Source organism: Rousettus aegyptiacus, unplaced genomic scaffold, assembly GCF_014176215.1.
Source record: "Rousettus aegyptiacus isolate mRouAeg1 unplaced genomic scaffold, mRouAeg1.p scaffold_m13_p_13, whole genome shotgun sequence".
NCBI classification, from domain to species: Eukaryota; Metazoa; Chordata; class Mammalia; order Chiroptera; family Pteropodidae; genus Rousettus; species Rousettus aegyptiacus.
The window spans coordinates 66643737-66660404 of record NW_023416288.1 but is presented as its reverse complement, the minus strand read 5'-3'; the positions used below and the strand labels follow the sequence as shown (position 1 = coordinate 66660404).

At 36.6% G+C, this 16668-nt stretch overlaps 1 protein-coding gene across 4 annotated transcripts in view; it reads right to left on the bottom strand.

The window, feature by feature from the left end:
• IQUB (IQ motif and ubiquitin domain containing) overlaps positions 1–16668 on the bottom strand; it is a 56120-nt gene that overhangs the window by 9546 nt on the left and 29906 nt on the right. For all 4 annotated transcript variants that reach the window (XM_016125204.2, XM_016125203.2, XM_036230977.1 and 1 more), the window contains 3 exons: positions 13111–13286; positions 5245–5415; positions 603–779 (listed from right to left, as the gene is read on the bottom strand). In XM_016125204.2, the coding sequence (XP_015980690.2) occupies positions 603–779; positions 5245–5415; positions 13111–13286 (524 nt within the window). The remainder of the gene's footprint in view (positions 1–602; positions 780–5244; positions 5416–13110; positions 13287–16668) is intronic.

The window sequence follows — 16668 nt, the reverse complement described above, 5'->3', positions numbered from 1 at the left end:
TGGCTTTAGAGAGCAAAATCCTCACTGAAGCCTAAACACATTGGAGTTGGAGAAGGTAGTTTAATTACAATACGAGTTATGTTTGACACTCTCTCAGGATCTCTACATAGATCTGTTCAGTGATAATTATAACTATGTGGTAAGTATTCTAAGGGAACACAAATAAGGTGCATGCACAGTCTCAGAGATGCAGGGGTGAACTCTCTCTGAGGCCTCATGAAAGAGGGCACATGTGAATCAAGTCAGCAAATGAACAGAAGTTGGCTGAGTGAAGTAGGAGGAACGGCATTCCAGGTGGAAGCAACGGTGCGTGCAAAAGCACGAAGGTCTGAGATCGTGATGCATTCAACATAGTGCGATATTCAATCAGAAATTCGGTTCAGAGATGGGGAAAGAACTCAAGGTTGGAAATATAGATGCGGAAGTTAAATAAATTTAATTTATCAACATAAAAATTAATCATTCGAAAGAAATTTCACCAATTGAGGTCCTTCGCATGGACCCCAAGTAAAGTGTTCAAGCAAAATTTGAATATATTTCCATTTACTATAGCACATATTTGAATTTTGGGAAAAGAAATACACGAAAAAAAATAAGAGTACCTTAAGGTGTCTCATAGCTTCTGGATTAAACAAAGGTGTTTTGATGTAATGAAAAAAGAGTGTTGCAATTCTTTTTCTGAGTCCTTCAAGGTTACAATGTTTGACTCCTCTCATCATAAGGTCTACCTCTCTGTCAATCAATTCTAAAATTTCCTGAGTCAGTTTACATTCATGTTCCTATAAAAACAAAAATATTCAGTATAGAGTTTTAAAAAATCACTTAGTTTTTGAAATGACCGCACAAAGAAAATGAAACTAGATTCGAGACATCACTGACAGTATAAATTGGCACCACTAATTTGGCAAAAAGTTGACATTATCTAGTAGAATTTAAAACACGTATAATACACAACCCAGCGATTCTGCTCTAAAGTGCTTTAAAGAAATGTGCATGTGGAGTCATTGTTCACAGTTGCCCTAACTTAGAAACTACCAAATAACCATAAATTGTCTACATAAATAAGTGATGACTTAGTCATGTACTATAATAGCATTTAATATAAGGAAATGAATGAACTACAGCTCTATACAATAACAAGTTTAAATCTTACAAATTAATGTTGAGCAAAAGAAGCAAGGCACAAAATAATACATACAGCATCATTCTATTTAAATAAAACTCCCAAATAAGCAACACCAACCATATTATTTAGAGATATATACAGAAGTAGTAAAACGAAAGAAAAAAATCAAAGAAATGACCACCATGAAAGTCAGTACGGTAGTTACTTTTGGGGATGACAGGCTGAATTCCCATTATGAGGAGAAAGCGAGACGGTGGCAATGCCGGCAACATCCTGCTTTGGAGCCAGAGGGTGGTCACATGATTGCTGGCTGTATACTTGCTAAAGTGTACATATATGCTTTATACATAACGACTACATGCCTTATAACTCAATAATTTTAGTAAAGTAATAGAAATGAGTATAGTTGAACAAGAAAGCCCCAGGTAAGAGGTAATTGATTAGGTAGAAGGATTTATAAGTAGTAAAATAGAAGTTGGCCCAACGGCCCAAGAGAGGACCAAAAGAAACATACTTTCAGTGAACGAGTCAATAGGTAAAGTCAGTAACTGTAAAATATTGCTCCACTGTACTTCCTAAATACACACTTGAAATAGCTAATACATTAGTCCGCATCAGTGGTCCTTGACCCTGAAGCCACATTAGAAGGACCTGTGGGAGATTTTAAAAGGTTTTAACATTGCTCTCACACTTGAAGATATAATTTGACTGGTATGAAATGGGGCATAGATATTATTTCTATTAATATATTCCCATATTCTGTGTGTGTGTGTGTGTGTGTGTGTGTGCGTATCAGTCTCCGTCTCTGTCTCTGTCTCTGTCTCTCTCTCTCTCAAGCTCTCCAGATGATGATTCTAATGCATACTCAGGTTTATGATTCACTGGTCTATATGAGTAATTGTCATGAAAATAATACCTAGTATTAACTGAGGGCTCCCTATTTGTAAGCACTGAGATGTATGGATTATATTTCGTATTATATATATATACATATATATACATACACATATTTTTATCATCAAAGCAACTAATTTCATGAACTAATTGAAAATGATTTTCAGAAATATTAAATACCTTACCTAAGGTTGCAAAGTCATAAATGAACAGAGCCAGAATGTGAGTCATGCTTGAAGGTGTTAACTCTCCAACAAAATATTTTTAAGTAAATGTACATGTGGATATATTAAACATTTTGTTTAAGAGATGCACAGTTTATCTTTAATGAGCCACTCTTTGGCTTTTTTGATGAACCAGAGAATGGTCCTAATTATGTCAGTAAGAGTATTTCTACTGTATTCCTTACCTGCACTCAATTCTTTTTTCCAATTGGTCTTTTTATTTCCCTTTATGGCTCTCATGCTTATTTCCTGCCTTTGGATCTACTGCTTCCCTATCTCTTCCTAACGATCTTTATCTTCCAAGGCTAGTCACTATACAAATATCTTTGAACAATGGCACTCAATGCCTCTGCTCTCAAGATGGGCTGAAGTGTGAGACCTCTGGAGACTTATATCCCATCAAGAACCATTTAATTAACTGCCTTAAGAACTTTCTGTGTCTTTCTCTTGCTTCTTCTTAACAGGATATGAGTTCTTCGCATTAGGAAGCAAAGAACGCACATGAGGTGTTAAGAGTTATACTGGTGTAATTCTTAGGTTATAATCACATGGCTTACCTAGATGGATGTAAATATGGCTCACATTTTTTTTCAATTGTTATTTATAGTGAACTACTGATTATCATTTGGATATCTACATGTATATGCTCTGGCATTTTGGCTCATATTGATGACCAAAATAGACTAGCCATGTAGTTATCCAATCTATTGCCTATATACAAACTTTAAAATAGTTGAGAGAGATGATAATTCATAAACAACTTATTTCTTTATGCCATAAATTGAAGGTAGAATCTGGCAAGTGTCTTGTAAATTCAGTGAACTCAAAATCATTTTTCAGAAGCCAACTATTTTAGCTGAATTGCCCATTTATCTATGTTAGCAATAATACATGCCCAATATTAACTTCGAGCTATGAAACATAAGAGCGATACCAATGTTACTAAAGACACTTGGCTTTCCTCTTTAATTAGGAATACAGAAAACATACCCATTATAGTGAATGCTGTGAGGTGCTGCCCAGATTACCCCCAATTCAAAACTGAAGCAGTTCAGTCTCCCAGCTGCTGAGAAGGTTGGCAGCTGGCAACTCCCAACTGAGCCTCTCTCTGGATTGTCCTCAGCTGAAGAAAGCTATATTAACTGAAAATAGCTGCCACAGACTTAAAAGAACTGTCTCACTCAAGGTCATACTTTCTTCCCAGGAACATCCTGAATCAAAGGACTAATCAATGTGGGTATATAAAGGATCATGACCCTGAGTGAAGGCATATGGAAACAAAATTAATAAATAAACGGAGTCGTAACCCAGGCCCAGTTCACAATGTGTCCACTGGGTTCACAGACCCACTAAGAGTTCATTTCCCTGGTCCTTGAATATGTCATTGGAATGGAATACTTGGTAGTTCGCTCAGGTCCCAACTTGAGCTAATGTGATGGGGAACACTTAGTAGAAGCCCCTGAAACTGCTCTACCTGAAAACCAAGGTGTGGATGGGGAAAACGGGCCCCACTTACTAATTGGGGAATTTTTGCTTCCTGTCCCTGTGACTCTGTGCTCTGAGTCCTAATTCCTGGAGGGAAAGTGCTTCTAGCAATTGACACAGCAAGAGTCCTATTAAACTCTGAACTACAACTAATGCCTGAGTTCCTCAGGCCAAATGACCTGGGGCCAGGAAAATGCTTGTAGAGGTAACTGACCTCGATATCTGAATGGCAGTAGGGCTCTTATTACCCAGTGGGGACAAGGTAGTGTATGTTTGGAACCCAGGTAATGGGCATTTCCTGGCATACCCCTACTCTGCTTTTGATAGTAAATCGAAGTCTAGTAGCCTCAGCCAGAGAAGAGCATGCTGACCTGTGGTCCAGATCTCTTAAGGTGTGGGTCTATCCAAAAGATAGGCCTTCTAGATCAGTCAAGGTGCTAGCTGAGGGTGAGGAAATCTAAAATGGTAGAGCTGTGTGGCCTTAAAGACATTGACAGTAAGCACTGCAGTTATTTTGGCAACCTTGCTCTGATAATTTTCCCTAGGAAAAGGGGGCCTGTCTGAATCCAGAGGAGCTGCTCCCAAAACTTATACCATGAAGCCAGTGGGTCCAAACAGCAGCTGTGTGCTGAGTCCAGACCTGAAGTACTCATTTCCCCGTTCCTAATACACTGCTGGCTGACACTCTCGCCTGAGCTCCTTTCTGAGAACTGACTTCTGAAAGAGAGATGCCTCACCCAAAGTCACATCTTTGCGAAGGCAACCCACACTAGTAAATGGTCAATGTGGGAGTAAAAATTCGCAGCCTCTTGCCTCAAACTGGGACAACTCAAAAGCTTTCCCAGTTTCAGAGTTCCCTATGAGATTGGCTGAAATCATTGTTGAGACTTGAACAGAGTTTATTTTCTCCATCTGACCATCCTTTATTTCCTCACAAGAGTTAGCCCTGAAAGCACTCCCCAATAAACTTCCTGCACACAAGTCCCCATATCTCAGAGTTTGTTCCCTGGGAACTTGATCTGTGACACTGGCTTCATTTTCATTAAGAGCAAAACTAAAACACAGAAAATCAATAATTAATGATAAAAAAAAAGATAAAAATACACTGATGCTGCTTTAAAATTGCTGAAAATAAAATTTTCATTGAAGTGTCAAAATGTATAGACAATAGTTGCTGTTCTATTGAACTCAGTATTAAGCCCATGCTATATATTTGCATATACTTGCTTCATTGCAAAGATAAGGCTGTCTTTGCATTTAGAATATTCATTGTGCTATATTTACATTTATTTTGTATCATAATATACAGTTTGAGAACTTTTAAATATTAATGCATAAACCATATCCTCTCAAAATTATACCAAAATTATACCAAAATTGTTAACAAAATTCTTATATAAACATTTATTAATCATCTTTATAATCACTTAATACAAACATCTTGCTTATTTTAGTATTTAACTCTTTTATTGATAGTGATAGTGATACCCCAAAACTAAAAGAAAGTTAACATACCTTCACAGTATGTTTAAGTGTTAAGAGTACGTCCAACCTCTCATCTTGAGAAATATTTTTCAGCATAATGCATTTGTAGATGTTTTGCAGCTCTCTGGCTCTGATGGTGAACTGCGTATCCATCTCAACTATTTTGCCATCGAATCTTCTCCAAATCTTTGGAGCTGAACACTTAAAAATATATGTTTATAATTATCAGTTAATTAAAGGCTAAAGAATAATTTTGTTCCTTCTACTAAAAGTTATCCTCATACCACGTGTTGTATGAATAAAAGTACCACTAAAACTTATGAAAATTAATTGAAGAATTTGTAGACCATGAAAAAGTAAGACATTTTAGGGGAAAAAATATATGCGAGAACTGTTTAGTCTGCATAAGTACTAGCTAGTAAACTCAATGGCTTGCAGGGAAAAACATGCTATTTAGAATGTTTTTTAAAATTATCTGCTTGGTTCAATTAAATGAGTTGTATAAATGTGTCTTGATCATGCCTTGCCAATTGAAGACAACTTTGTGGAGCAGTTGTTGTAATTCTCAGTGTTAGACCTAAAGACACAGCAAAAAGGGACTCTGTGAGCTATGGTTTTGTTTCCTATAAAAATAAATCCATAACCAGTTAGTAGTCCTTCACAAGGCAGATATCCACAACGAAACAGCTTTATTTAGCTATCTTAGCCGTGCTGTGGACGCTGCCTCCGTGATGATAGTTAAGATTCTCACCTCCTATTCCTAAATCTCCCAACCTAGCCCACCTCCTGAACTAAGGGTTATAAATAGAGTTCGCCTGCCTGAAGCTCATCTGAGTACTCCCAGGCTAAGAATTCAGAGACCAGACACAGGAGGTGGAGCAAGAAGCCCTCTGTAGACTCAGGACACAAGCACAATTTTCAATGACAATTATTAAGTTTGTGTTTGCCACTGCTTCTGTTCCCTCCTTTAAGATGAACTCACCTGGAAACTTCACAGCAACAACTCACTATTTGCTCTTTTATTTTATGATATAAAGTAGATCAGTGTCTCTCCCTGATCTATCAGAAACAAAGCTAAGTTATCATAAGTATTAACCATTCAAGTATAGGAATTTTTGCAGGTTGATTGGTAATTGCTTTGGAGATCCGTAACCCAATTTATGCCACTCATACTTGCAACTATTTAAATCTTAGATTTGATATAATTTAAAATTTAAATAGAAGCCCATGTATTGGAACAAATCATCAGAAAAGCAGATTACCCATACTAAGAAATAATATGTCTGTATTTATTATAACAGCTTATGAGGAATTTTTAGTGTCAATTTACTCATAATTATTTTACATTTCATTTTAGCTCAATTACATTGAGAACTACAAAGTTACTCTTAAAAACAACTATATTTGATATGCCTTCAAAGATATGGCATCATTTTCTGATCAAAGCCAAAATGATCAGAAACTTTAGATTCTCAGTCCTAGTTTTGATTCAGCAAATGAGAAGCTGCAGTTCTATAATTCATTTATGTTTTTAGAACATAAGTCTAATATCGAATAATATATTGTTAACTAGTGGGCTGATAGAATTAAGTAAACGTTATAAAGGATTATAAAAGGGAAATAGCTCAATAATAAAGTATTTTATAGGAAGACCAGGTGCTGTAGGCGTAAAAAATAAAAAAATCAGGGATTGTAAGCTGACAAGGTCCTTGCAATCTGTGAGGTCAACCAAGGGTTGCCTCGTCTAAAAAAAAAATAAGTTATAAAAAAATAAAATAAAATAAAATAATAAAGTATTTTATCATTTAATTATTATCAGTTAGAAAAAAATATTTGTTTTAAATAAATACAGCCTTGTTTGGGGTAGGTCTCAGAGTGCTTTTTAAGTTTAATGCTTGTTTCAAAGTTATTTTTAAAAGTTTTAAAGTTTTAGGCTAAGTTTCATGTTGCAATATTCTAAAGTCTAACTAATTTACCATGCAATTTTTCTCATGGTGGCTCCATTAAATGTAATTTCCTTTCTTCCAGTAATGTAGACAATACCTTTTGCTCTCCAGGCTGGTAACTTATTTCATCTGTAATAATCCGAGTATGATAACTTTTTAATGAAATGCTTAGTTAATCTTCATTGTGGCTTTTTTCAGATATTAACTCTACCTTCCCTCCAAGTTTTTAGCCCTATCTGATATAGTATGCTATATTAACTCTACCTTCCCTCCAAGTTTTTAGCCCTACCTTCCCTCCAAGTTTTTAGCCCTATCTAATACAGTATGCTATGGTAATATCTTGGATTTTTCCAAATATATTCAACATCTTAAACCTTACCATCCTTGAATTTTTAATCCAAACCCTACCTTTTCCACTAAGATTCCTAACAACTCTGGTTTGAACCAATAAAATCACTAGCATGTGAAATCCTGTTGTATTTGTAAACACACACGCACACATGCAGTGTTTCTATTTCAATCACTCATAACAATAAAATTTGGGTTCAAGTTGTTCTATAATTATTTCATGTTTGTTAATTCTACTTCTCCCAAAAGATTATAAGAATCAATTTTTCAGGTAGTTCTGTAAATTTCACAGGGCATACAGTACTCATTTATTCGGTCAACTATTTACTGTGCTTACTACATATTAGTCAGCATTCTAGGTATTGAGTAGATAAAATGCTATCTTGATTTCAAGAACTCTCAAATCAACTGGGATGTAAATATAAGAAAATAACTAAATAAAATAAAGGTGATCATGCTTGATGATTGCAGGTAAATAGGTAAAAGCAGCTTGCTAGGAAGTTCTGGTGAAAAGAAAACACTACCTAAACTGAAACCTGCCGAGAAACTAGGAGTTAGCCAGAGTAAAGGGAACTGAGTGATACAAAGAATCCTAGATTTGAAGTTCAAGTTCCCTAGTGTTGGCACTGAGAAGATATTAAAATTCTGTTTGGCAAAGCTTTTTTATACTTGTATATATTTCTTTCGATACTGATAATTCGGTCTCCAAATCTAAGACACTTTGATTTCAGGCCTGAAGGTGTTTTTTTACTCTGATGGAAAATGTCAACCTTGCTGATTTCTTTTCATTTCCTATTTCCTTTGAATGCTCTAGCTGTACTAAGAGATGTACAACAATCATGTTCTTAAAGTGGTTCAGAAAATGAGAGCGTAATAAATTCCATTTAGCTGCCAACAAATGAGGCAGCGCAGAGTCTGGAGGAGAGAAACAGAACAGCAGGAGGACACATTTCGGGGAGGGAAGGTGGAGAGAGAAAATCCTGGAGAGCAGCAGGCTTCCAGAGAGAGAAGAAATGACTGTGCTCAGAGAGGAGGTCTTTCCTTCCTCCCGACTTCATGCTCAAGTCCCTAAGGGTACAAATTAAGAATAACCTCAGCTCCCCAAAAGCTACTGGGTAGTGATCATATTTTCTTTTACACAGCAAAAGGGTTCTGTTTGTTCCCAGAAGACACCCCTAAGTACTGTGGTGCTCGGAGAGAGGCAAGAGTCGGTTGCATTGTTTGCCACAAGAGTACTGAGAAAAAAACATTTAAATGGCACTGCAAACGAGTTCTAGGTTTTAAGCTTGTGATTATACGAAGCGGTGTGCAAATCAAAGAGAATCAAAGAAATAAATGGCCTTGACTCCAGGGAAAGCTTCTTACAGAAATTCAAATGGTCTCTTTACATAGTTTGGGTAAAAAAACACCCAAGATATATTAGAAAATGGCTAATGATTTTTTCATTCAAATCTCTTGACCTGAAAATCTTCACCTGTTAACTTTCAAGTTTTTAACATTTGATAACGTGTGGAAGTCATTTTTGATGTGTTAAAAATACAAATTATTTAACTAATTCTTCGAAAAAACCTTTTAAGGAGGATGAAAGCTTAGTATAGAATACCTAACTAATTGGTTTAATGCCTTGATTAAGCTAATTTAAAAACATATCATTCATTACTCAGAGAAATTCTATGTTCAGGATTAAAAGATAATAAATAAAATTTAGTTCAATAATCCACATAATATTTAGATTCAGTGTACTTAAACTAAAACTAAAACATAAAATTTTATTCTATAAAGTTATTTCCATATTACAGGAAAGTAAATACTCTCTTTACATAGCTATATATTATGGTGCTAAATGTGGGTCTTAAAATCTGCATCATGGCTCTGGTTGTTGGTCAGTTCTAAGCTATTTCTCTCTTAGCAATCCAAAAAACTAGATTAATAAGTTAATTCAAGATTTATGAAATCAACACTGACTCCTCCTGAATATCAGAGACAATGCTAGCCATGGGGGCGGGCTGGGGGGGGAAGGTGGGCAAGCATAAGGAGGAATAGATAAAGACTATAAAGTCTATCTTAATTGTTTTCTATGATCTTTAGTATGGTATCACATACAAAAAGATGATTAAAATGATTTTGTATTCAAACAACAAAGATTTTATAATTTACTATAATAGGTTAAAAGCAGGCCAAAAGTCATTATTAGTCAATATTTTTGAAAAGTGGACCAATTAGGCTATGCAATGGACTGGGGATTGCGAGTGTGGTTACTCCATTCTGTGGTTGGGTTTCCCTTGCCCTATACAACATTTCTGTCAAAACCGAGCTAAAATTCCCTCATATCAGCTAAAATGTCCATTTCCTCTAAATCTTAACCTGGGGACTGGGGCGATTAAAGGGTCTATCAGCTGGGGTAACTGCAGATTTAAAACTCCAATTCTAAAACCAATGACCTACAGAAAGCCTTTCCCTTGATAGCTACCAGTTCTTGTAGCTCATTTTCCTGCCCTGCCTCAATCTTCTGGTCTTGCACCCTTGTGTGCTGCCCCGAACGCCCTGGACATGAAGGCCCGGATGTTTCTCTCACTTCCTCTCCGCTTACCCCCAAAATAACTCCTGGCACTTAATATTTCATTTATTTAGTAATAAATAAAGAAGTCGCAAGAAGCCGCATGGCACCTCACTGCCTCCCAACTGTCTCCTCACTCTTTCTTTCTTTCCCAGCCATAATCAGAAATGTCCATTTTACTGGCACAGAGCAACTCTTCCTTCCCTGAGATCCATGAGGGTCTCCAATCCAATGCCAACAACCTACCAGAGTATTGACAAAAAAAAAAAAAAAAGTAATTTCCTTCCTCATTGGAATTCTTATGAATGAAATCTGCCCATCTCACCTTTTGCTGGGGATATTTAAAGACCTTCTTAGAGTGCTATGCTTCATGAGAGAGTACTGGTCTTCAGCTGGCTCCAGTGTTGCCATTACATGTGAGGACTTGATCTACTTTTGGACTCTTTACATTTCAAAAGAATGTTTAGAGACGATGCTAGAGATGAAGCCTGGGGAGGGGGTGGCAGAGCGAGTGTAAAGGTATAAAGAAGAATAGACACTGAATAAGTATTTACCAGAAGAATTTAAAATAGTTCAGAGGAAACGCAGCAGCAGAAAAAGCCCAAGTGGGAAATCCTACGGAAGGTGCAGCCCATCTTCCCTGTCCACTGGCACCTCAGGGGCCCCTGGCTCTTCCCGACACTCACGCTCTGGGCCCATGCTGTCCTCTTTGGTCAGGTTAACAACTGGACACATAATGAACATAGTTCCCAGTGATGAAGCTAGATTCAAGATAAAGTAACTTGCTAATGGAATAAGTTTGTTTGAAATATGACTCGAAATGTATGAATATCATGGTTTCCATACAGTAGACTCATTTTTTCTAAAATGAAGATACTCAAGAATTTGAGAGAACAACATCTACATTGCATAGTTTATTGATAATATCTAAAATATAAAATTACACAACAATTATTTTGTCCCTTATTTTTCCTCCCTGCCTTCCTCCACATGCATTCATTGATATTCTGTGGTAAGTGCTGTGCTAAGATATGTGGACCCAGAGATAAAGATAGCTCTTGCCTTTGGAAGCTCAGAATCTAAAAAGGATTCAGACACGTAAATACAAATAATTATAATGACCCCAATGTACTATGAGAATAGTAAAACCGAATCTCATGAAAGCATATGGTACAGGCTAAAGCAGGAGGATCAGTGGATCCTTTCTGGAACAAGGGGCATCTGAGCTTCTTTGAAGAGGGAGTAGCTGGCTACTGAGGAAGGAAGGAAGGGATGTTCTAAGTAGAGGCAACACCAGATGCAAAAGTGGCAAGAGCACGTGACCTTTCTGAGGCTGTACAAGTAATTGAGATGGCGAGAGTGGTGTGGCTGTAGTATGTGTGGAGAGATGACAGTTGGGTGAGGTGAGCTGAGAGTCAATTACGAAAATCCTTGTTCTCTGAAGGCAGTGAGGCGGGGCAGGGACAGACTGATGTTTAACAAGGTCACTATGGCAGCGGCAGTGATATGGATGATGGAGGAGGAAATTGAGAAGTGAGACTGGAGGCCGAGAGCCTAATTTGGAGACATAAAGTAATCCAGATGAGGAGGAAATCCAGATTCAATTAAACCAGTGTTAAACTCACACACATATGCAAAACAAGACCTGTCTCATGACAGCCTCCCAGGGGAGAAAGGGAAGCAAGGAAGAGGAACGTCCCATAGCATCTCCTCAGAAACCTCTCATCCTTCCGTGTTTCCGCAGGATCACAGGCATTTCACGGAGACTGAGATAAGCTGCAGTTAAGTCTTTGCCTATGTGGCCTATTTGGATACATGCACGGGCATCAGGATGCTGTGACACACCAATTTCCCCACAGGCACTGACAGTGAGTTTGAAATGCAGAAGTAAAGAACTGAGGAGATTTTAGTAAGTAATAGAACAAACAGGTTGGTGGCTGAATGGGATGTCAAGAATAACCTCAGGTTTCTGCCTGAAGCAACTGAGTAGGTGATAAAATAGTCACAGAGGTAAATTATGTGAATGTTACAGAACAGAATCCATTTGGAGGTGAGAGGTGAAGGAACGGAGAGATGATATGACTTAGGAGTTGGCCTGTCAATTCAAGATGGACTCTTGGGACAGCCAAAGAACAATGACAGGAGGCGACCAGGTATGTGATTCTGGAAGCTCCTAAGAGAGATCTGTCCTGGAACTGTAGGGAATTCCAGGATTCAGGTGGTAGTTAAAGCCACAAAAAAAACTAACATCAAACAGGAGAATGTACAAAATAAAAGGAGGGCATTTATACTATAAAAAAATATATAGTTTTTGAGACAAACGTTCTCAAGTAACAAGAATCACACAACTGGAATCACTACAGGTAAATATCTTGAAGAACTCCATCCATTTTCTGTTTGTGGCTGGTTGCCTTTTAATTATTTGAAAAGATCAGGTTTATAAAAGGAAATTGGTCACTATGGAAACGAGCTCTTCAATATCAAACAGGCGTTTTCACCACGTAAGGGTAATTATTTTAGTTTTTTGCTTAATTGTATGTTGCCATGGTTTTCAATAATCATATATCCTTTTGGTCAGAAACTTCCAATCAGTTAATGACTGGTGAGCAAGAGCAAAAACACTAGTCTATAGCCATTTCCCCCTGGTTGCTTACTGTGCAGGCACCCCAGACTAGACTTTTTGTGACTTCACTACTCCATTTTATGAGTATGTGTAATTCATCTGTAGCCAGCCTAAATTTCTACATCCAGCCTAAATCTGAACAGAGTCATAAGGAAAGTGACTCCATTTTTTCCTTCATGGCCAAATCCCTTTTGTTAAGAGCATGTTAACTGCATGTTACTTGTCAATCATTCTAGGATGTAGTTAAAATCTAAAGCTGTATCAGAAGAAAGGAAGAAAATAGAGAGAATTTAAAGAAATATGTCACCGAAATGGTAAATGAAGTTCATGCAAATTCTAATATGTAAATTTCTTTTAATTCATTATTTTACATTTTTAAACTCAGGAGACATTCATATTTAAATAATTGTTACTTCACTGACCTTATCCAGAAAAGCTTGTATTAATGCTTCCTGGTTTGCCATGTAAGCGATGTATCTATGTCTCCCAATGGAAGCAATTAATTGGGTCTCTTTTTCCAGAAGTTCACACAAAGCGGCTTTCCTTTCAGCTCCAGTGAGAGACTGGTTAATGTGGGCCTGTTCTTCTTGCCGCCAGACTAGAGGAATAACATGAAAGACTCTTGAGTTTTTAAAATCCAACATCTTAAGAGTATTTTTACCATCATATCCTGACAAACAGCATTTTATTTTTGCATCAATTTAAATAAAATTATACATGAATAGAATCATTCATATTATACACTTGATATATGGGGGAAAAAATAGGATAAAATAGAAGCTGAGAGACTTGAAGCAATAAAAGTAGTCAAACAAACAGAAGCCAAAGGAAATCAGTACAGATAATGTCAACTTATGCCTCTGAGTAAGCGTGCTTGTGGATTCCTCTTCATAGGCAGCAGGCCCGTCTCCGACCAGGCAGGTTTACAGCTTCAGCTTCATTCAAGATGCCCTCATGCCAGAATATGCTGACTGCTCTGGCCCCACTACATCAGCCTTTTCTTACAGATGTCTCTCACTCTCTTCTCTCCTGACTGACACAGGAACCATGGTTTCAAGGTATAACTAGATCTTTTTTAACTTCCTTTCTGTTCTTACGGCTGTACTGAAAAAAAAAATCTTTTTTTTAAACCATACTATTTACTTCATCTCCTGTTTTCCTCCCAATTCCTAGTCCCCTCTAATTAAACAAGGCCAAAATAATGGCGCCGACACCATATAATACTGCTTACCACGTGCCAGGCTCTGTCCTAAGTGCTCCATGCATATGAGCCCATTTAATCTCCTGACAAACCAATGACTGGGTGCTACTATTATTGACTATCTTACAGAAAAGGAAACAAGAAGAGACTGTGTAACTTGCCCATTATGCAGCCCAGACTCGGACTCCGGTTCCACGGCCCACGCCCTTAACTGTTCTCTGCCTCTCAAAAACGTGTCATCCTTTCAGTTGTACACAGTCCTTTCCAATGTGAATTTATTAGCTAGTTTAGTCTAGAAAGCCTCATTTACTTAATCAGCCATCTGATTCCTCCCTCTTATATGGAGATAACTTGTGATTACACTATTACAGAATGATGAAGTTTCATAGTCTCATGAACTGTATTCTGGCCATAGGATCAAAATTATTTTCCCTCTGAACTTTAAAAAACCTGGTTCATTGATCAAAACCCTATCACTTCTTTGCTAGTTCAAAACACTCAACAGCAATTTTTGAGCAAGTATTATGTAAAAAGAACTCTGTAAGTTTTAATGGTACATACAAAAGTGAGAAAGACAAGAAAATCCTTTTACAAGAACAGCATTTCTGCTTCTCTTTCCATTTATCTTTATCCAAAAGTCTTACACTTTCAATCATTAGGTTTAAAGACTTCCTTTGGGTAGGTAGACCTCTTCTTGACATAAGATTATTTCTTCTTATCTTCTATTAGATATGATTCAATGAAGTAAATGTACTCTCCCTTTGTTATGTTCCAGACATGATTACTTTCCTCACTGTGCAGGGATATTGCATAACAGATTACATGTATGTATAATTAGAAATTATATTTTCCTTCTTCCAGTTTACTTTAACACTAGTCTCTGCATTGAAATGTAAACATCTGAAGTGTTATTTCTGATCCCCTTCCGTTATAATCATTGCCTTTCATAACATCGAGTTTTACAGTTTTATCGGACTATTTCTTCCTCTACTTAAATTTCAATTTGAAATCATCCTGATCAGATCAAGAACTTGACAGTCACATTCTTTATAAAAATCCACTTTGTCCCTTATTAGGAATATATCATTTAGACACTGTATAACTTGGTCAGTCCAAAAAGATTTGTAAATTTAAGAGCTAAATTATGTTATGAACATTCAAGAAATCCATGATTGATGTATTTATCATTTAAGAGAAGTTTTACAAACTGAAAGAACTTTCAAAAATTTAATAAGATTCATATACCAAAAGGTAGGATACAAATGAAACAAAAATTGTTTGCCCGTGGAAATAATAACTGAGAATCTTTATCTCACGATACTATATGGATGTTTCCAGAAAGCAAATAAAAATTGAATGATATCAGTAAACCTATTTTATTTCCCAGTTTTGCATTAGAAACCTTCAAGACTGGTAATAAATTTAGGCCATCGGGATATTATTTAAACTAGTCTGCAAATCTCAAAGAGCAAGATATTGCTCTCCTAAATTAATAAGTACTGAGTATATCTGGATATATACATATGTGCTTTCAAATACACATATTTATGTATTTTCAAGTTTTACATTTTGCTTAAATTATTAGTATGACTTTTAAAATGAGAACATCCTAAAGAAGCCTATTAGAAATTAAAATAATGGGCCTTAATTCCAATTAAATTCTCCATCAGATGAACAACCTCCCCATAAATCTATAATAAGGAATGAAACATGTCATCAGAAAAATACCATGTCCCAACTCCTAATAGGAAATAGAAAAACACAGGAATCAGAAGCAGCTGGACAAAACTAATTTTATATCTGATTTGACAGTTTTCAGAACTATATATAGAAGACATTGAGGAAAACAAGAGAGATTCTGCCTCTTTCATAAAATATATGTTCCCTACAGATGATTAAAAAAAGAACTGGGGATGCTATATTAGTTCACTAGGGCTGCTATGACAAAGTACCACAGACTGTGGTACTTATTTATTTGTTTCCTCACAGTTCTAGAGGCTAGAAGTTGAAGATTAAGGTGACTGTGGGGCTAATTTCTTCTAAGAACCACTTTCCTGAGCTTATAAATGATCGTCTTTCTCTGGTCTTCATATAATCTTCCCTCTGTGTGTGTCTGAGTCCTAATCTCCTCTTCTTATAAGAACACCAGTCATACTGGCTTACGTCCCACTCATAGGACCTCAATGCTTCTTAATTACTTCTTTAAAGGCTCTATCTCTATATACAGCCACATTCTGAGGTAGTGGGGATTAGAAATTCAACATATGAATTTTGGGGGAACACAATTCAGCTTATAACAGATGTCAACAGCCACCAATATTTTAAAAGAAAAAGATATTTCATTTGAAAGAACACATTTATCTCCTTAATTAATTTACCTTCTTGGACAAATAACTTAATTTCCAGAGTCTAAAGTTTAACTATAAAATGAAGAGACAGGTCTGGTATCTAAAGTCCATACACATTCCAAAATTTCTGAGACTAACAAGAAATAGCAGAACATACAATATTTTTTCTGCCACTGGCAGTTTATAAGAATCTGCATTTTAAAATTCTCATCACAGACTGGACGCTTGAATGGTGAGAACCAAGAAGGATTCAGACTGAAAGCCCAGGGCCGAATATGTCCATGGACTGGGCCCAGGGAGCTTCCAGAAGTTAGAAGTCAAGGTACTTTGAGGTCAAGAGGTAATAATTAGAGATGAGTTAGAAAACACAGTTAACATAAGTCAAAACAAAGCAAATAGTTAGAAGATTAAATTCAACAAACACTAGGTGT